This window comes from Syngnathus scovelli, chromosome 9 (genome assembly GCF_024217435.2).
Source record: "Syngnathus scovelli strain Florida chromosome 9, RoL_Ssco_1.2, whole genome shotgun sequence".
In the NCBI taxonomy this organism is placed as follows: domain Eukaryota; kingdom Metazoa; phylum Chordata; class Actinopteri; order Syngnathiformes; family Syngnathidae; genus Syngnathus; species Syngnathus scovelli.
Window position 1 is genome coordinate 12,731,608 of NC_090855.1, and position 13,215 is coordinate 12,744,822.

A 13,215-nucleotide genomic window follows, 5' to 3' on the forward strand; every position below is an offset into this window, starting at 1 on the left:
TTATCAAGGAAAGGCATTGGTTTATTGAAACAAGGTAAAATATGGCACTTAATGAAATGTACATATGAAAAATATCAAGAAAGACAATTTGTGCATGGCAAAAGAATGGGGATGTTTGAGGGACAACTCGGTATGTAATGTGGTTATGAAATGTAAGTATAACGAGCTTCAAATGAATCATGGTTTGAGGCTTCAACGTGCGAGAGTCGTTCCTTGATGCCTGATTGTTCTCACGGGAGCCAGCTACTGAAGTAACCGGTTTTTGTTTTTCCTCCCTCATGGCGTCTTGGAGGTGAACGCCCGTGCAGTGGTGGTGGTCGGCGTGTGGCTGTCCATCACTCTGCGCATCCAGTCGTTGTATTTGCACAGCTTGGTGTAGACGCTGGGGTGCTCGGCGTTCCGACAGCCCAAATCCACCCACTGCACGCCCTGCAGCTGTCCGTCGCACACCAGCACGGCGCCATTGTCCTTCTGCGCAGGCATCACCCAAAATCAATCGCACGAGTTCCACTCAAAGTCGAACAGCAGTAAAAGCGACGTTTGGGCTCACCAAGCAGCCAGCGGCGTCAGCCCCACCAGCGCACACCATGCCCAAGCTCCAGAACAGGTAGTCGGGGAACGCATTCACGCAAGTTTGATCTTCCACAACCGGTACAGTTAAACACTTGAGCTGGTTAGGAGACTCATCTGTTTCAACAACAACAAAAGCGTGAGCGTATCATTTTTTTTCTTCAATCTGAAGCATTTGTTCAGGGGGAAGCATTTCTTTGTGCCTGGGGCAAATGTTGTAGCACCTGAAGTCGATATCGTATAGTTGTTAGTACAAGTTGTTTTGCTTAAAGTATCATCGTCTGGTATCAGCAGCCTCCTACCTTAAAATTAGCATTAGCACGTGTAAAACCTGCGTGTGTCGCACCGCTGAAGAAAGACGAGAATTTTAAGCAACATGGGCTTACATTGATTGGGCATGGTGGAGCCCCAGCCGCTGACAGTGCAGCTGTCTCCGGGCTGAGGGCAGCGACCGGGCAGGCCGATGGGCTGCACATATTGGGTGAAACGGGCCGGCTGGGCCAGGCGCATCATGACCAGGCTGTGCAGGGGTGAGCGGTACGGGCTGTGGCGGACAACCTCCACCACGGCAATGTGCTGCTCGGTGCCCTCGTCCGCCGTCACATTATGCTCGCCCAGCGACGCTGTGACGTCGGTTGATCTGGAGAGATTTTCATTCAGTTGGCCAGAAGAAAAAGACAGTTAACGCATTCGGTACGGTCTGGCTTACGCGCAGGCGGCGGACGTCACCAGCCACCAGCGGTTTACGAGGGCGCCGCTGCATCTCTTCCAGCGGCTCTGAAGCCACACCTGCCAGGGTCTGGAGTGAGGCTGGCACAGGTTGTCGTCCACCAGCGGCGACGCACCTGTTGACGCTCATCATTAAGCCACTATCCCAATCGAGCGTGCGCGACAACAATCGGTTACCTGCGAGGCCCAAAACGAGAAGCAGAAGAAGACGTGCCATGTTGTCTATGGCGACGGACGGCGGCAGCCCTCTCCTTATATAAGGAGCAAAGGAGGGTCTTGATTTGCCATCCGCATGTGACCTTTGTAACAACGTTCACACACGGAGGGTCACACCTTGTTTCCAGTAATCATCTCGTCGTTCCTCAAGAACAAGAAAATGTTCTTGCAACAGCAGTCGGGTGACGTTAGCGTCCCTTTCTACCTCATCCATATAACCCGGAGGGGTGTGCACACTTTTGTGTTCATGTGCAGCATGTGATCGACCAGCTCATCCATCAATGAGGCTAAAAAAAGTTTCAGCGTGTTTGTAAAATAGTTTTATTTTAATAATGACATGGACAGGTTAAAACTAAAACTACAAAATGTTCATTGCTGTAATTTATTTACTGTTTGATTCCAATACTATAAATCAATAAATGAAGAAACAATAAAAGATATCAAAGTCCTGTGACAGACAATGGAAATGTTTGGTGGGCCGGATTGAAGAATACTTTGCCCCCAATTAATCCAAAGAACACAAGCAAAGCATTTTGTTGCATAAGAACAAATTGAGGAAATAAGTCTGCCCGATTGTGTTAATCAAGTTAATATTTTACCATTGCACCTTTTCCCCACAAGTGCCAGATTGCGCAATTGGAGTCAAGCTTTGGAGGCAAATATATTTGCTCACATTAACATCCTGTCCTTGAGGTCTTTTTGTTTTTTATTTTCAGAATTTATCGATTGCACAACAAATGAGGACATTCAGGGAACAACATGTAAACATTTACGCAAGAGAATGTTGACCAAAGGGAATGAAGCTCAGGCGTGCATGTGCTCCTCAGGCAGTCCTATCTACATTCTACCGTGAGACCATTGAGAGCGTCCTCACCAGTTGCATCGCTGTGTGGGGTGGTAACTGCACTGAACAGAACTTGAAGGCCCTGCAGCGCATAGTGAATACGGCTGGTAAGATTATTGGTGCTTCGCTCCCCTCCCTGAAAGACATTTACACCTCCCATCTCACCGGCAAGGCAACCTCGATTGCCAGAGATGTGAGTCACCCGGCTCACTCTTTGTTTGACCTTCTGCCCTCTGGGAAGAGGTACAGGAGCCTGCGCTCCCGCACCACCAGACTCGCCAACAGCTTCTTTCTCCAGGCTGTTAGGGCCCTGAACTCGCTACCCCCTTCTGCGTAGCGTGCGGCACTGTTGCGCTATTTTCGGGAATGTCTGCTGTACGCGCACTTGCTCCTTTTTTTTTCTGCTCCTCTTATTTATTTATTTATTGTTGTGTTATTTATTCATTATTTATTCAGCACACTTTTGTTATACTTGTTTACTTGTTTGTCTGTTGTGAGCCATGTCTTGTCACCGTGGGATAGGGGGGAACGAAATTTCGGTTTCTTTGTGTGTCTTTGGCATGTGGAGAAATTGACAATAAAGCTGACTTTGACTTTGACTTTGAATGCAGGAAGTCAATTCATCCTAACAAAAGTCCCAATGACTCTTCAACCCCACATTTGAAACTGGACGTGGAAAACTTTGACAAATTATTTCTGAGAGTTGCTGAAAAGCCAATGAAAGAAGTGAAGTGAGAAATTAAAATGGAGGTTAACTCGGTCGCATAGACGTCACGGCCCATGATAGCAATTACCTTGTAGCACCCCCTAATGACAGTTAGCACGAGAGCTGTTCCAGTCAGAGATTTTTATGCAACCATGCCGATACCGATCAATGATCGTATTTTATGATAGGCAATAATCAACGATCATCGGCAGCCGATTGATCCAAGCGCCGCTAATTAGCATTATCAAGAATCATTGAGTGATACTGTGCCATCGTTGCTATGTTTTTGTTGTTGTCTATGATCTTGCGTAAAAAGTAGAACACTGACCGATACAGTCGAATGAGTTCATCTGCAGATTTGAGTACTTTTCTAAATAATCCTCATCATCAGAGATATAGTTTTAATTAGTCAAAAATAAACAACTCTATACTTCTTGACATTTTTGTTTGATGTGCCGTGATGGGTTTTTTTCCTAATGTAAATTGCGAAGTGATCAAACGTGACAGTTTTGTATAAATACTTTTAATATTTCAAGAGGTGTCAAATAGCTGAGGTGGGTGATGTGTGGCGCCCGCCTTGGGGCGAAGGTCGACTTTCTGGAATAGCGATGCTATCATTGCTGCTGTTGCGCTTGCTGGCTGCCCACTATGGTCAAATTCGTTAGTCTGTTTTCATTCTGGCAGTTACCGTTGTGCTTTGGAGTTGTTTACTGCTGCCCAGTAAACAGGTGATAGAGCTGGTCCTGAACGATGCTGTTGTAGGTGCTCAAAATGGTGGTGGTCTCCGCGTAAAGGTTCCTGCAGACACAACGGGAGGTTGGCCTTCTTCCCTCTGGCGTGGTTTGACACCCCCAAGGACATCTCACCTGACTTTCTCCTCCACCTTCAGGCCCTTGATGGTCTCCACGTAGTCGGAGATGGTGTTGACCGCATCGCTGTAGTAAGACTTGATTGTGTTGCTGAACATGGTGAGGGTGCCCTGCTCTTCATCCTCGGCCTGCCTCGGCATGCGGAAACCTTCTGCACCTGCGTGGCACCAGCGCGTGGGCTTTTGAGTTCATGCATTTCCATTTGTCAAGATAGCGAATGTGCAGTGGGAAGGAAGGTATAAAAATGGGCATCTATCTTTCCTTGAGCATTTAGGCTCCCATCCTCGTTGGTTTTATTAACAGTATTAGTTATGTTAACGAAACATTAGTTTTATAGGTTGGAAAAAACGTTTATGGGGTGATTTGAACCATTGACCACAGTGTTCCTGTTTTTCCATTTATTTTAGAGAAAGATCAGTCAAATGTCAAGTTTAAGACTTGGAGGCTTGTCCTTCCATTTTGTGGCTAAAATGTGAGTGTGTGTCCACTTACTGAGAGCGAGGACTGCGAGCAGCACAAAAACAACCAACAGTTTGTTCATGATGGTGGTGGATCTGCAAACAGCACAGTCAACATTTAGCCATCGTGTCCACTAGGGAGCGACATCGGCTTTCTTGAGTTGCCTTTCGGGTCATGACTTGAATGCTGTTATTGGCCGCACACGTCATACCTCGGGCAAAGAATTGTAAGGCAAAAAATGGTCAGAGTACTCACTGTCGTCCTCTCCGGAAGCGCGATGAGAAAAACGGGTCGGCTCCTCGGCCGGCCTCCTCCTCCGTTTATATATCGGCTGCCAAGTGTTGACTTGTCGCTCCTGGAGCCAAAGTGCACTCCGGAGGAGATAATCCTGCGTTGTCGTCGTCCCCTCCCTCTGGGTTTGCGAGTCCGCGCTGCGTGGCATGGCGTGACGTGGGGTTTAAAAAACATGCTATCGGAACGAGGAGGAGGAGCGCCGAGGGTCATCAGAATGCACTTTGATGTGGTGTGGCCACAATGTTGCGTGTGAAGCCATCGCACTTTGGCTTCATAGCAACCTTCCATGACGTCTTGGGCTGGGAGGCCTACTCCTGGACGGTTGGACTGGTTTTAGGACAATTTGGAGATCAGTGACAAAGATGCAATAGTTTTGCTGCTGTGCCTTGACATGCGAGTTAAATTAGGGTGACCAGGTTTGGGTTTCTTAAAGGACACCTTTTTTGGGGGGGAGGTGGGGGGGTTCATCGGTGTATCGGTGTATGCTATGACACAAATGATATGGTGTCTGTATAGCAGTTGCATTTATTGGTCCGAATAACACAAAACAACATATGTACAACAACAAAAACATATTTACACTAACAAAAACATATGTACAGACATTTTTTGAGTTTTATAGTGGTACGCGAAGTAAAAAAAAAAAAAGTTTACAATGGCTTCTGTCTTCGTTCGGGCGCGTGAGAATTTTTTGTGAAAATCTTCCTTACCAAGCCAGATGTGCAGTCCTGTTGCTTTCATGGTGTTTAACTGTATGAAAAGTATGCTACCTTCTGCTGCAGTGACGGCTACACTCTCAGACTTCGTCACAAAGAAATCCATGACTTTGGATGATGACCTCTCGCCCCTTGTTGCTTTTGTGTGCTTGGCTGAATTTATGTGTGCCTGCAGGTTGTTGGCACCTTCATTTGCCACAGACACATCAGTGCCTGCCTTACATTTCAAGCACTCAGCTTCACAAAGATCACAACCCTGGCCAAAGCACAGGAATTTTTTCATTGCAGCATTGCTTGTAAACACTCGGTGTAGACTGGCCAGCCCACTCTACTTCGTAGCAAAGTGTCAAGATTTGAGGAGAAGGGCGTGACTTATTTGCGACCGATACAGAGAAACCTATAATTGAGTGAAATAGAACAGAGTGGGGCGGCTTGGTGGCGCACTAGTTAGCACGTCCACGTGTGGAGTTTGCATGTTCCCCCCGTGCCCACGTGGGTTTTGTCCGGGCACTCGGGTTTCCGCCCACATCCCAAAAACATGCTTGATAGGCCAATTGAGCTCTCCGAATTTCCCCTAGGTGTGAGTGCGAGTGCGGATGGTTGTTCATCTCTGTGTGCCCTGCGATTGGCTGGCAACCGGTTCAGGGTGTCCCCCGCCTACTGCCCGATGACTGTTGGGATAGGCTCCAGCACGCCCGCGACCCCCGTGGGGACAAGCGGTACAGAAAATGGATGGATAGACTGTCAGTTGTTATGATATGATATCATTTTATGCACCATGATTTATGCTGCAATGCAATTTGTGGGCCAATGGGAGGCAGTATAAGACTTTACAGCAGGGGTCAGTAAATATTTTGAAGCTGAGAATTACGTCTGTTGATTAGTGCAGAGATATGAGTTTGATACACGCTTTTTAAAGTACAAATGTGCTAAAATTACATTTAATCTATTATTATTATTATCATCATCATTATTATTTTCATTATTATTATTATCATTACTGTTGTTGTTATTATTATTATCAATATTATTATTGTTGTTGTTGTTAGTATCGGGGCAAGGGAAAATTGACTAAGTCACTGGTTGACAAACATTTCTGCCTAGAAACGTAAAAGAAAAGAAGAAAAGAAAAGTAATCATTGGAATAATTGATAGATTAATCAATTCTAAAAAAAATAGTTGGTCTTTGCTCTAGTTAGTTATTGTTAATAATTAGAGACCCTCGTTAATGTGAAGACACTGATCGTTTGAATGATTTGTCACAATTATTACCAATATCCAAAGCTTAACTTCTATCATTCTTTCCCATTATTCAAAAATGGATTCAGATGTCAGACTTGACTTGACTTGACTTGACTTGACTTGACTTGACTTGACTTGACTTGACTTGACTTGACTTGATTTGATTTGATTTGATTTGATTTGAAATGGTTTCAGATGTTCATCAGCATTACTTGAAAATCACAACGCCCCATCACTGGTGAACTATTTTTTGTATTCGATAACGTTTGTGTCACTAAATCTAAATCGATGCTTTGATTCAGCGATTGTGCTTGAGAGGTTTTTGCAAATGTCCTGGACAACGGCAACGTGGATTATAGAAGTGAGAGTGAGGAGCAGAATTTTTAACTGTCGGTGTTTGTCGGTGCAGCATCTGGCTGCCATCGAACCGTCAAATGAGATCCAGTTTAAGCTTAAACAGGCACCTTGCAGACATTTTTTATTATTATTATTCCTGTTCATTTTATTGCACACACTCACAGATACAAACATGCACATATTCGCACGAGGACTACTGTTGGTGTACCAAACACAAACATGTTGCACACGCTGAGTACGTTTGGCGTGGACGGCGTTGGCGATTCGATGGTGTTAATAGAAAAAAAACAAAAAAAACAATGCTTGGTGCTCCTTGGGGCTCGAAGCGCTGTGCGGTCTCCGTCAGGCTTCCGGGAAAAGCCGGCCAAGCTTTTTACTCGGCGGGCAGGAACTTGTCCAGGTAAACCTTGATATTGTTGATGGCGTTGTTCAGGGACTCGCCGATCTGGGGGCGCAGGTAGTATCCGTACAGGCCCAGGACGGATGTGCGGGCTTTGTCCACCAGGGGGCCGACCTCTTCAACTATCCCGCTAAGCAGCAGACGTGCGCGCGTGCGTAAATTCCACGTGCCACCAAAAGCTCAAGTGCGCAACTGTGTGTGGCTTTTGCAAACGCTCACCTGCCAACCTTGATGATGGCCTGGAGCTCGGGCTTGGTCTGCAGATCCTCCAAGTACTCTTTGGCCTTGGCGCCCTGGTCGCTCTCTCCCATTTTCTCAATTAATGGGGCCACGGCTGTCTGGATTTTGCCGTAAGCGTTGATCAGACGCTTGTAGAAGACGCCCTTCAAGGCGTCGTATTTATCCACGAGCTCCTTGTCCGGTGCGGGAATTTCGCACAGGCTCATGGAGACTGCCGTGAGAAAACACAGCAGGCAACATTAAAGCTGATGCTCAAAGCAAGTTGCATTGAAACGCCCAATCGGCACATTTGACCATGAGCGTCTTTTTACACGGGAATCTGCTGGAATGTTTTTGTTCTCTCCTGAAGGGCGCGATTCTGCCAATCACATTGAGACATCTTGCGCATGTTTGGACTCAGTAGAGCTACTACTTTAACTTCAAACTTATACATCATGCTTTTTCTTTTCTTACCCTGCAGTGCCAGGATCAGGGCGATGGCGTACTTTGTGTTCATGTCTGAAAGGAGAAGAAACATATTGAACATCTTTAATCATAATTGGCTCGTGCTTTTGAGAAAAAAGCTTGAAATGGAAGGCTTACCTGCTATTGATTGCGTCTGGTTTCCAGAAGTGACAGTCTGCTCTGAAAGTGAGTTGTCTGCAACTGGGAGCTCACATCTGGACCAGATGATATAGGGGGGGACTGCGTGCACACGTCATCTGATCAGGACACACACACACGCACACACACAAGGCAAGGCAAGGGCACCCACGCACACATCAGCTAAACAAAGTCCAGTGTACATGACATTTGCTTGAAAACCCAATTGGGTGTTGCGCAACATCTGCCGTGGTGCATATTCATAATGCACCCGGAGACCCACCTGATAGCGCACAAGTTGCTTTGTACATATGTCTCAATCTACAGCTTGCTTGTAAAACCGCCCGTCCGTCGATTAGATTATCTTGCTGTTCTGCTGCGAGCGAGCGAGGTCAGGAGCATTGGTCTGGACGCCACCTCGCTGAACTTTAGCAAAGTGACCCTTTGTCCCTTTTGAGATGCATCATGTGCCTCTTCATGAAATGAGCCAGCAATCATTTTCGTTTGTGTCATCGCCAAAATTCGTACAAAATGATGACCATGGAGCTCGGTGCGTCGGGCACAGAAAAATATGAATGTCTTGCAATATCATCAGTAAAATTTAATGTGGTCTTCCTTAGCTGACACTTGCTAAGCCTCTGCAGAGGTTCATGCGAGGAAACAAACACAAAAGAACTGCAAGTACACTTTCTTATGCAGTGGCGTGTGTAATCAAACTCTCCGGCCAACCGGCGCAGTCTAACCGTGTCCTTGAGTAGAGCCTTCTTTCTTTATTTTTCTGTTTTCATAGAAAGTGGTGATTGCGCCGTTGTGGTAGCGAACACAGATAACTTACTTCCTGGCTAGCGAAAGCAGTTCCTCTCATCGCATTTCAATCTTTGGCATTGCAGAAACAGAAACTGACTCGCAAGAGTCTCTTTGAAAAAGATGAATGTCAAAGTAAAGAAGAATTGCAACATACTGAACATCATCTTTTGACCTTTGGGGCCACCATAGTTCTTGCTCTTGTTTTGACAGTGTGGTAGTGTTTTCGAAACGTTCCATCTTGCCCTAATAAATTTGAGTGCCTACCCGCATCTGGCCTTGACTGATCTACTTGGCCAAACTGTTCGAATGTGTCAAATTTGTTGATTGTTGTGGTGTAGCACAAGCACAGACTTTGTTGTTCAATCACACGCTTTGTGTTGTTGCTTTAATGATGCAGCGTTTGCTGTTACATGGCTCCTTGGCTGCTGGTGTTGGTGGCAAAGAAGGGCAAGTAGTCCAGGATCTTTTCCCTGGCCGCGTTGCTGACGCCTGCCGCCCATCGGCTGTAGCTGTCCACCGTCGGCCGGATGTGTTCGTCGTAGTACTCGCTCGCAAAGTCCGTCACCGTGTCCCTCACCATCTCTGCCTTCTCTTTGGCCGTGCTGTGTGCACAAGTAGGCTGCTTGAGCCACGGTTCATCTGGATTGGGGTATGTGTGCGTGTGTTGAAGCGCATTCAAGTGCGGGCGATACCGAGCCTTGTCAAGCAGTCTTTGCAGGACTCCCGGCGACTCGCTGGCATCCGGCGCTGGCGTCTGCGCCCGAAGCGGCCCGCATGCTGGAAGTATAGCTTGTCAGTTGTCAGAAAAGAAGTGGAGCAAAATAAGCAGGATCAATCAAACTTACCTTGAACCAGCAAAATGAGCGCAAAGACGAGAAATCTCATCTGCCGTCAGACAAACAGAAACGTGATTGATAGATTATGTTAGTAGCCCATCGAGTTGAGGGAGTTGTCACTTTTAAAAGAGAAAAACAATGAAAATGAGGAACAATGTACCTTTTGTTTGTTTGTTTGTTTGTCTTAAATTCATCCGCTCCGGCGTAGGCGAGTTGAATGAAACGAGTGTTATTGAGCCATTTTATTTATATAAGGCCACAGGTCGTACATTGGTCCCCATGGCCTGACTTTTTGTTTGAGCTCCGCGTGGCAGTTAAATAATTAGCTCGTTGGTGTTTGCCTGACAAACTCTCATGATAGTTTGAGAACTGTGGCTGGCCTTGTGTCTTCTTTTCCAGCATCGACTCAAATGAATATTGCACACACAGAAGCTTGAAGCACTTTTCGAGGCCGTCGTCCGTCACCTGCATCGGCGCTCTTCGACGAGCGGGCGCTCACTTGCGGGCGAGTGCCCTTTGGATGGAGTATCGCGGCCCATTTGGCACTCGCTGATGTGTTTGCCGACCAGTCAAAGTCTCTGATCTGATCGAGCGGGACCGATTAGGGCGTGTAGAGAAGAGCATCCATGTGATAAACGTGTTCGGCCCCGGCCCGAGGTTTCTGTGGGCAGAGTCCATGGCAAAAAAAAAAAATCAATCCGATCGCTGAAGCAACAACAGCCCTCATCCCGCAGCTGTTGAAACACAGCAGACTTTGTTTGTTCCGTTGGGAATGGGGGTGGGGGTTAAGCAAAGCTGCATGTGGGTCATCTTCATGCGAAGAAGCAAAACGAGAGAATCAGTACATTTCCATCCAGTCAGTAAAGATCTGATTGTTAGTTAAATATTAGCCTGAGTGATTATTCTGATTATTGGAGAATGATTTTTATTTTTTTCACAAAATGGTCAAACTGACAGTCTATAAAACAAGAGCCCTTCCGGTCAGTCAGCAAAGGCCTGAATTGCAGGCCTACTAGCATTGAACCTGTGCTGCGGGGGCGGGCCCGGCTGACAATCGTCTAAAAGTTTGCTGAGGGCATACTAAGGTTGTTAGAGTTCGCCAAAACTAATTAAAAAACAATCAACTAATAAAACCTTAACAAACTCCCCCGAAAATGAAAATTAAGCCCACTCTAATAATATTTGATTAAATTAGTGCAAACAAAATAAAAAACAATCATAATGAACAAAAGTCTTCTAGCATGCTTAAATTGATTCCAACCGTCCAGTTTGATACAATTTGCAAGCGAGCCAAGTCGGTCCAGTCGCAAATAAGTGACTGTGCAAGTGATTTTGAAGCTGTTACAAAAGAGATAAAAAATAAAATGGAATATATCAAATAACAATCTTTTTTTTTTTTTTTTTTAATACTGGAAAGGTCTTGACACAGGCCGACGTGTCTGATGACCTCTCCGTCGCCAGGCGGTCTTCCAGGCATCAGCCTTCAGTGAAGCAACGGTGGATCATTAACCGACGTAAACTTTAGTCCGGCTCTTGTGAAAGCGCTCGCGAAGAAAGCCGCCATGTTGGCAGTCACCTTTGCTCCCGTTGACACAATTGATGCGCACACGCCGCTTCATCGTCGCCACTTGATGATTTTGATGAGTGGATTCAAACAGCCACGTTAAAGGAGGGAATCAGTCAAAGAAAGTTATTTTTCATGTGGTCTTTTTTTTTTTTTTAATGAAAAATGCATTTACTTGGTTTTAGTCCTTTTAAAAGTTAGAACAGTTGTTTTAAGAGTTGGTCAAAACAGAATCGCCGATCAGCCCTCCTCAGATTTGCTAGCGGTTATGCTTGAAAGCCTCGCTAAGAAAGCTAACATGGAAATAATGACAATACAACAGTTATGATTCATCATTTCAAGTTATTTGGGACCAAAAAATTTTGGGGGAAAAATCATCTGTTATCACTGCAAAAGTGGCCATATCATGGAAATCGACTTTGTCCGTTTTGGGCCTCATAGACAAATCAGCCCTGCGAGTGTGGATGGCCTCGCAATGCATTGTGGGACTTGTAGTCCATTTGTGAGCTTTTGATTCCCCCTACATTTTGCTTCTATTCATTGAAGTCCTTCACATTGATTTGGTGTTTATTTTCTTTTGGGTTATTAGTCTGGATTTCAACCAACTCGTCTTTTTTGCTTCACCGCTGTGGCGATGGCGTGGAAACACAATCGAAAGCACCTTGTTGTTTTCTCCACAGTTGTTCATTTATTCACATATTCAACACACTTTGGACATATTTCCAAAAGTACCACTGAAATGGATTCAATGTAACGCATCCGCACTGAGAGTAATGCGAGCATTTAGCCAGCGGAGCGAAGTCTGAAGACGACCAGCTTTGGGCGAAGGCTGCACACTCCAAGGTCTTAATTAGAGCCAAACTGTTTCTTAAACCAGTTCCTGTTGGAGCACAAATGCACAATTTCTCATTTTCAAGGTGTGTGTGTGAGCGTGCGTGTGTTGTTGATTCCGAACGTACTTGATGCTGTTGGCAAATTCGCTGTTGCCGAGGTTGTCAAAGGTCTCCTTGGTGTTGGCCGCCATGTCTTTGAACGTTTCCGCCACCCGATCGCCGTAGCGGCTCAACTTCTCCTCTATGGTCTCATCCTGAGCATCTGTGAGCGGGCGTAAAAGAATTAAGTGAATGATCATTTTGAAAATGAGCCGTTGATGACCCTGTGAACTCGCTGCTCACCCGTGTAGGCGATCAGAGCCAGCAGGAGCACGGCGACTGCCAGGTAAACTTTCATCATCTGAGAGGAAGGAGGAGAAAGTATGCATTCAAGTTTTTACAAAATTGCTAAAAGTCAAGTTCTGAAAAAGAACCACTTAATGTTGTGGTCAAAACAACTTTAAATTTTATTTGAAAACATTCAAGTCGTTTCCTACCTGTTGTTGGAAATTTCTGTGTTTGTGTGTTTGTAAGCACGCGTGTGTCTTTATATGCTTGCACAGATGTGACGCACTCCAACTAGCACACCCCCCCTGATTTTTTTTTTGTGGTTTTTTTTTAACTGATCATGTCACCGTCGCCATATCAGGGGTTGAGATGCCAGAACAACGGTCAGTCATTTCATTTGGCATAAAAGCTCATCGCAACCGCTGTAAAAATAAAAAAATCAGATTGGCACAATCATAAAAATGTTTTATATATTGTGTGAATTGTTTTACTGGTTCAAGCAACAGTCAGGAGTGGCGTTCTTTGATCAGTGAGACGTGAGATGCCAATTGACTTGAGTGCTGATTGCATCAGGAGCCCTTTCAATTCTTGGATGCTCCTTCCGACCCCTTCCGACCCCAAATC

General features: G+C 45.6%; 5 protein-coding genes across 5 annotated transcripts; all 5 read right to left on the reverse strand.

Moving 5' to 3' along the window:
* LOC125975784 (trypsinogen-like protein 3) lies at nt 1–1,632 on the reverse strand. Its single transcript, XM_049731788.2, has 5 exons — nt 1,477–1,632; nt 1,280–1,415; nt 957–1,210; nt 551–687; nt 1–471 (listed from the first exon to the last, which is right to left on the reverse strand). Exons 1-5 carry the CDS (start codon nt 1,514–1,516, stop codon nt 277–279), a joined length of 762 nt encoding a protein of 253 aa, XP_049587745.1. The 5' UTR covers nt 1,517–1,632; the 3' UTR covers nt 1–276.
* Nucleotides 1,633–3,572: 1,940 nt separating this feature from the next.
* apoc2 (apolipoprotein C-II) lies at nt 3,573–4,828 on the reverse strand. The gene is made up of 4 exons (XM_049731851.1): nt 4,649–4,828; nt 4,427–4,488; nt 3,932–4,091; nt 3,573–3,863 (listed from the first exon to the last, which is right to left on the reverse strand). The coding sequence occupies exons 2-4, from the start codon at nt 4,473–4,475 to the stop codon at nt 3,773–3,775; spliced, it is 300 nt and encodes a 99-aa protein (XP_049587808.1). The 5' UTR covers nt 4,476–4,488; nt 4,649–4,828; the 3' UTR covers nt 3,573–3,772.
* A 2,262-nt stretch (nt 4,829–7,090) lies between these two features.
* Nucleotides 7,091–8,348, reverse strand: apoa2 (apolipoprotein A-II). The gene is made up of 4 exons (XM_049731836.1): nt 8,225–8,348; nt 8,096–8,140; nt 7,622–7,853; nt 7,091–7,532 (listed from the first exon to the last, which is right to left on the reverse strand). Exons 2-4 carry the CDS (start codon nt 8,136–8,138, stop codon nt 7,376–7,378), a joined length of 432 nt encoding a protein of 143 aa, XP_049587793.1. The 5' UTR covers nt 8,139–8,140; nt 8,225–8,348; the 3' UTR covers nt 7,091–7,375.
* Nucleotides 8,349–9,397: 1,049 nt separating this feature from the next.
* On the reverse strand, nt 9,398–10,162 carry apoc4 (apolipoprotein C-IV). Its single transcript, XM_049731850.2, has 4 exons — nt 10,028–10,162; nt 9,877–9,916; nt 9,724–9,808; nt 9,398–9,633 (listed from the first exon to the last, which is right to left on the reverse strand). The coding sequence occupies exons 2-4, from the start codon at nt 9,914–9,916 to the stop codon at nt 9,438–9,440; spliced, it is 321 nt and encodes a 106-aa protein (XP_049587807.1). The 5' UTR covers nt 10,028–10,162; the 3' UTR covers nt 9,398–9,437.
* A 1,931-nt stretch (nt 10,163–12,093) lies between these two features.
* apoc1 (apolipoprotein C-I) lies at nt 12,094–12,884 on the reverse strand. Its single transcript, XM_068651776.1, has 4 exons — nt 12,801–12,884; nt 12,607–12,664; nt 12,391–12,526; nt 12,094–12,311 (listed from the first exon to the last, which is right to left on the reverse strand). Exons 2-4 carry the CDS (start codon nt 12,662–12,664, stop codon nt 12,278–12,280), a joined length of 228 nt encoding a protein of 75 aa, XP_068507877.1. The 5' UTR covers nt 12,801–12,884; the 3' UTR covers nt 12,094–12,277.
* Between the last annotated feature and the right edge of the window lie 331 nt (nt 12,885–13,215).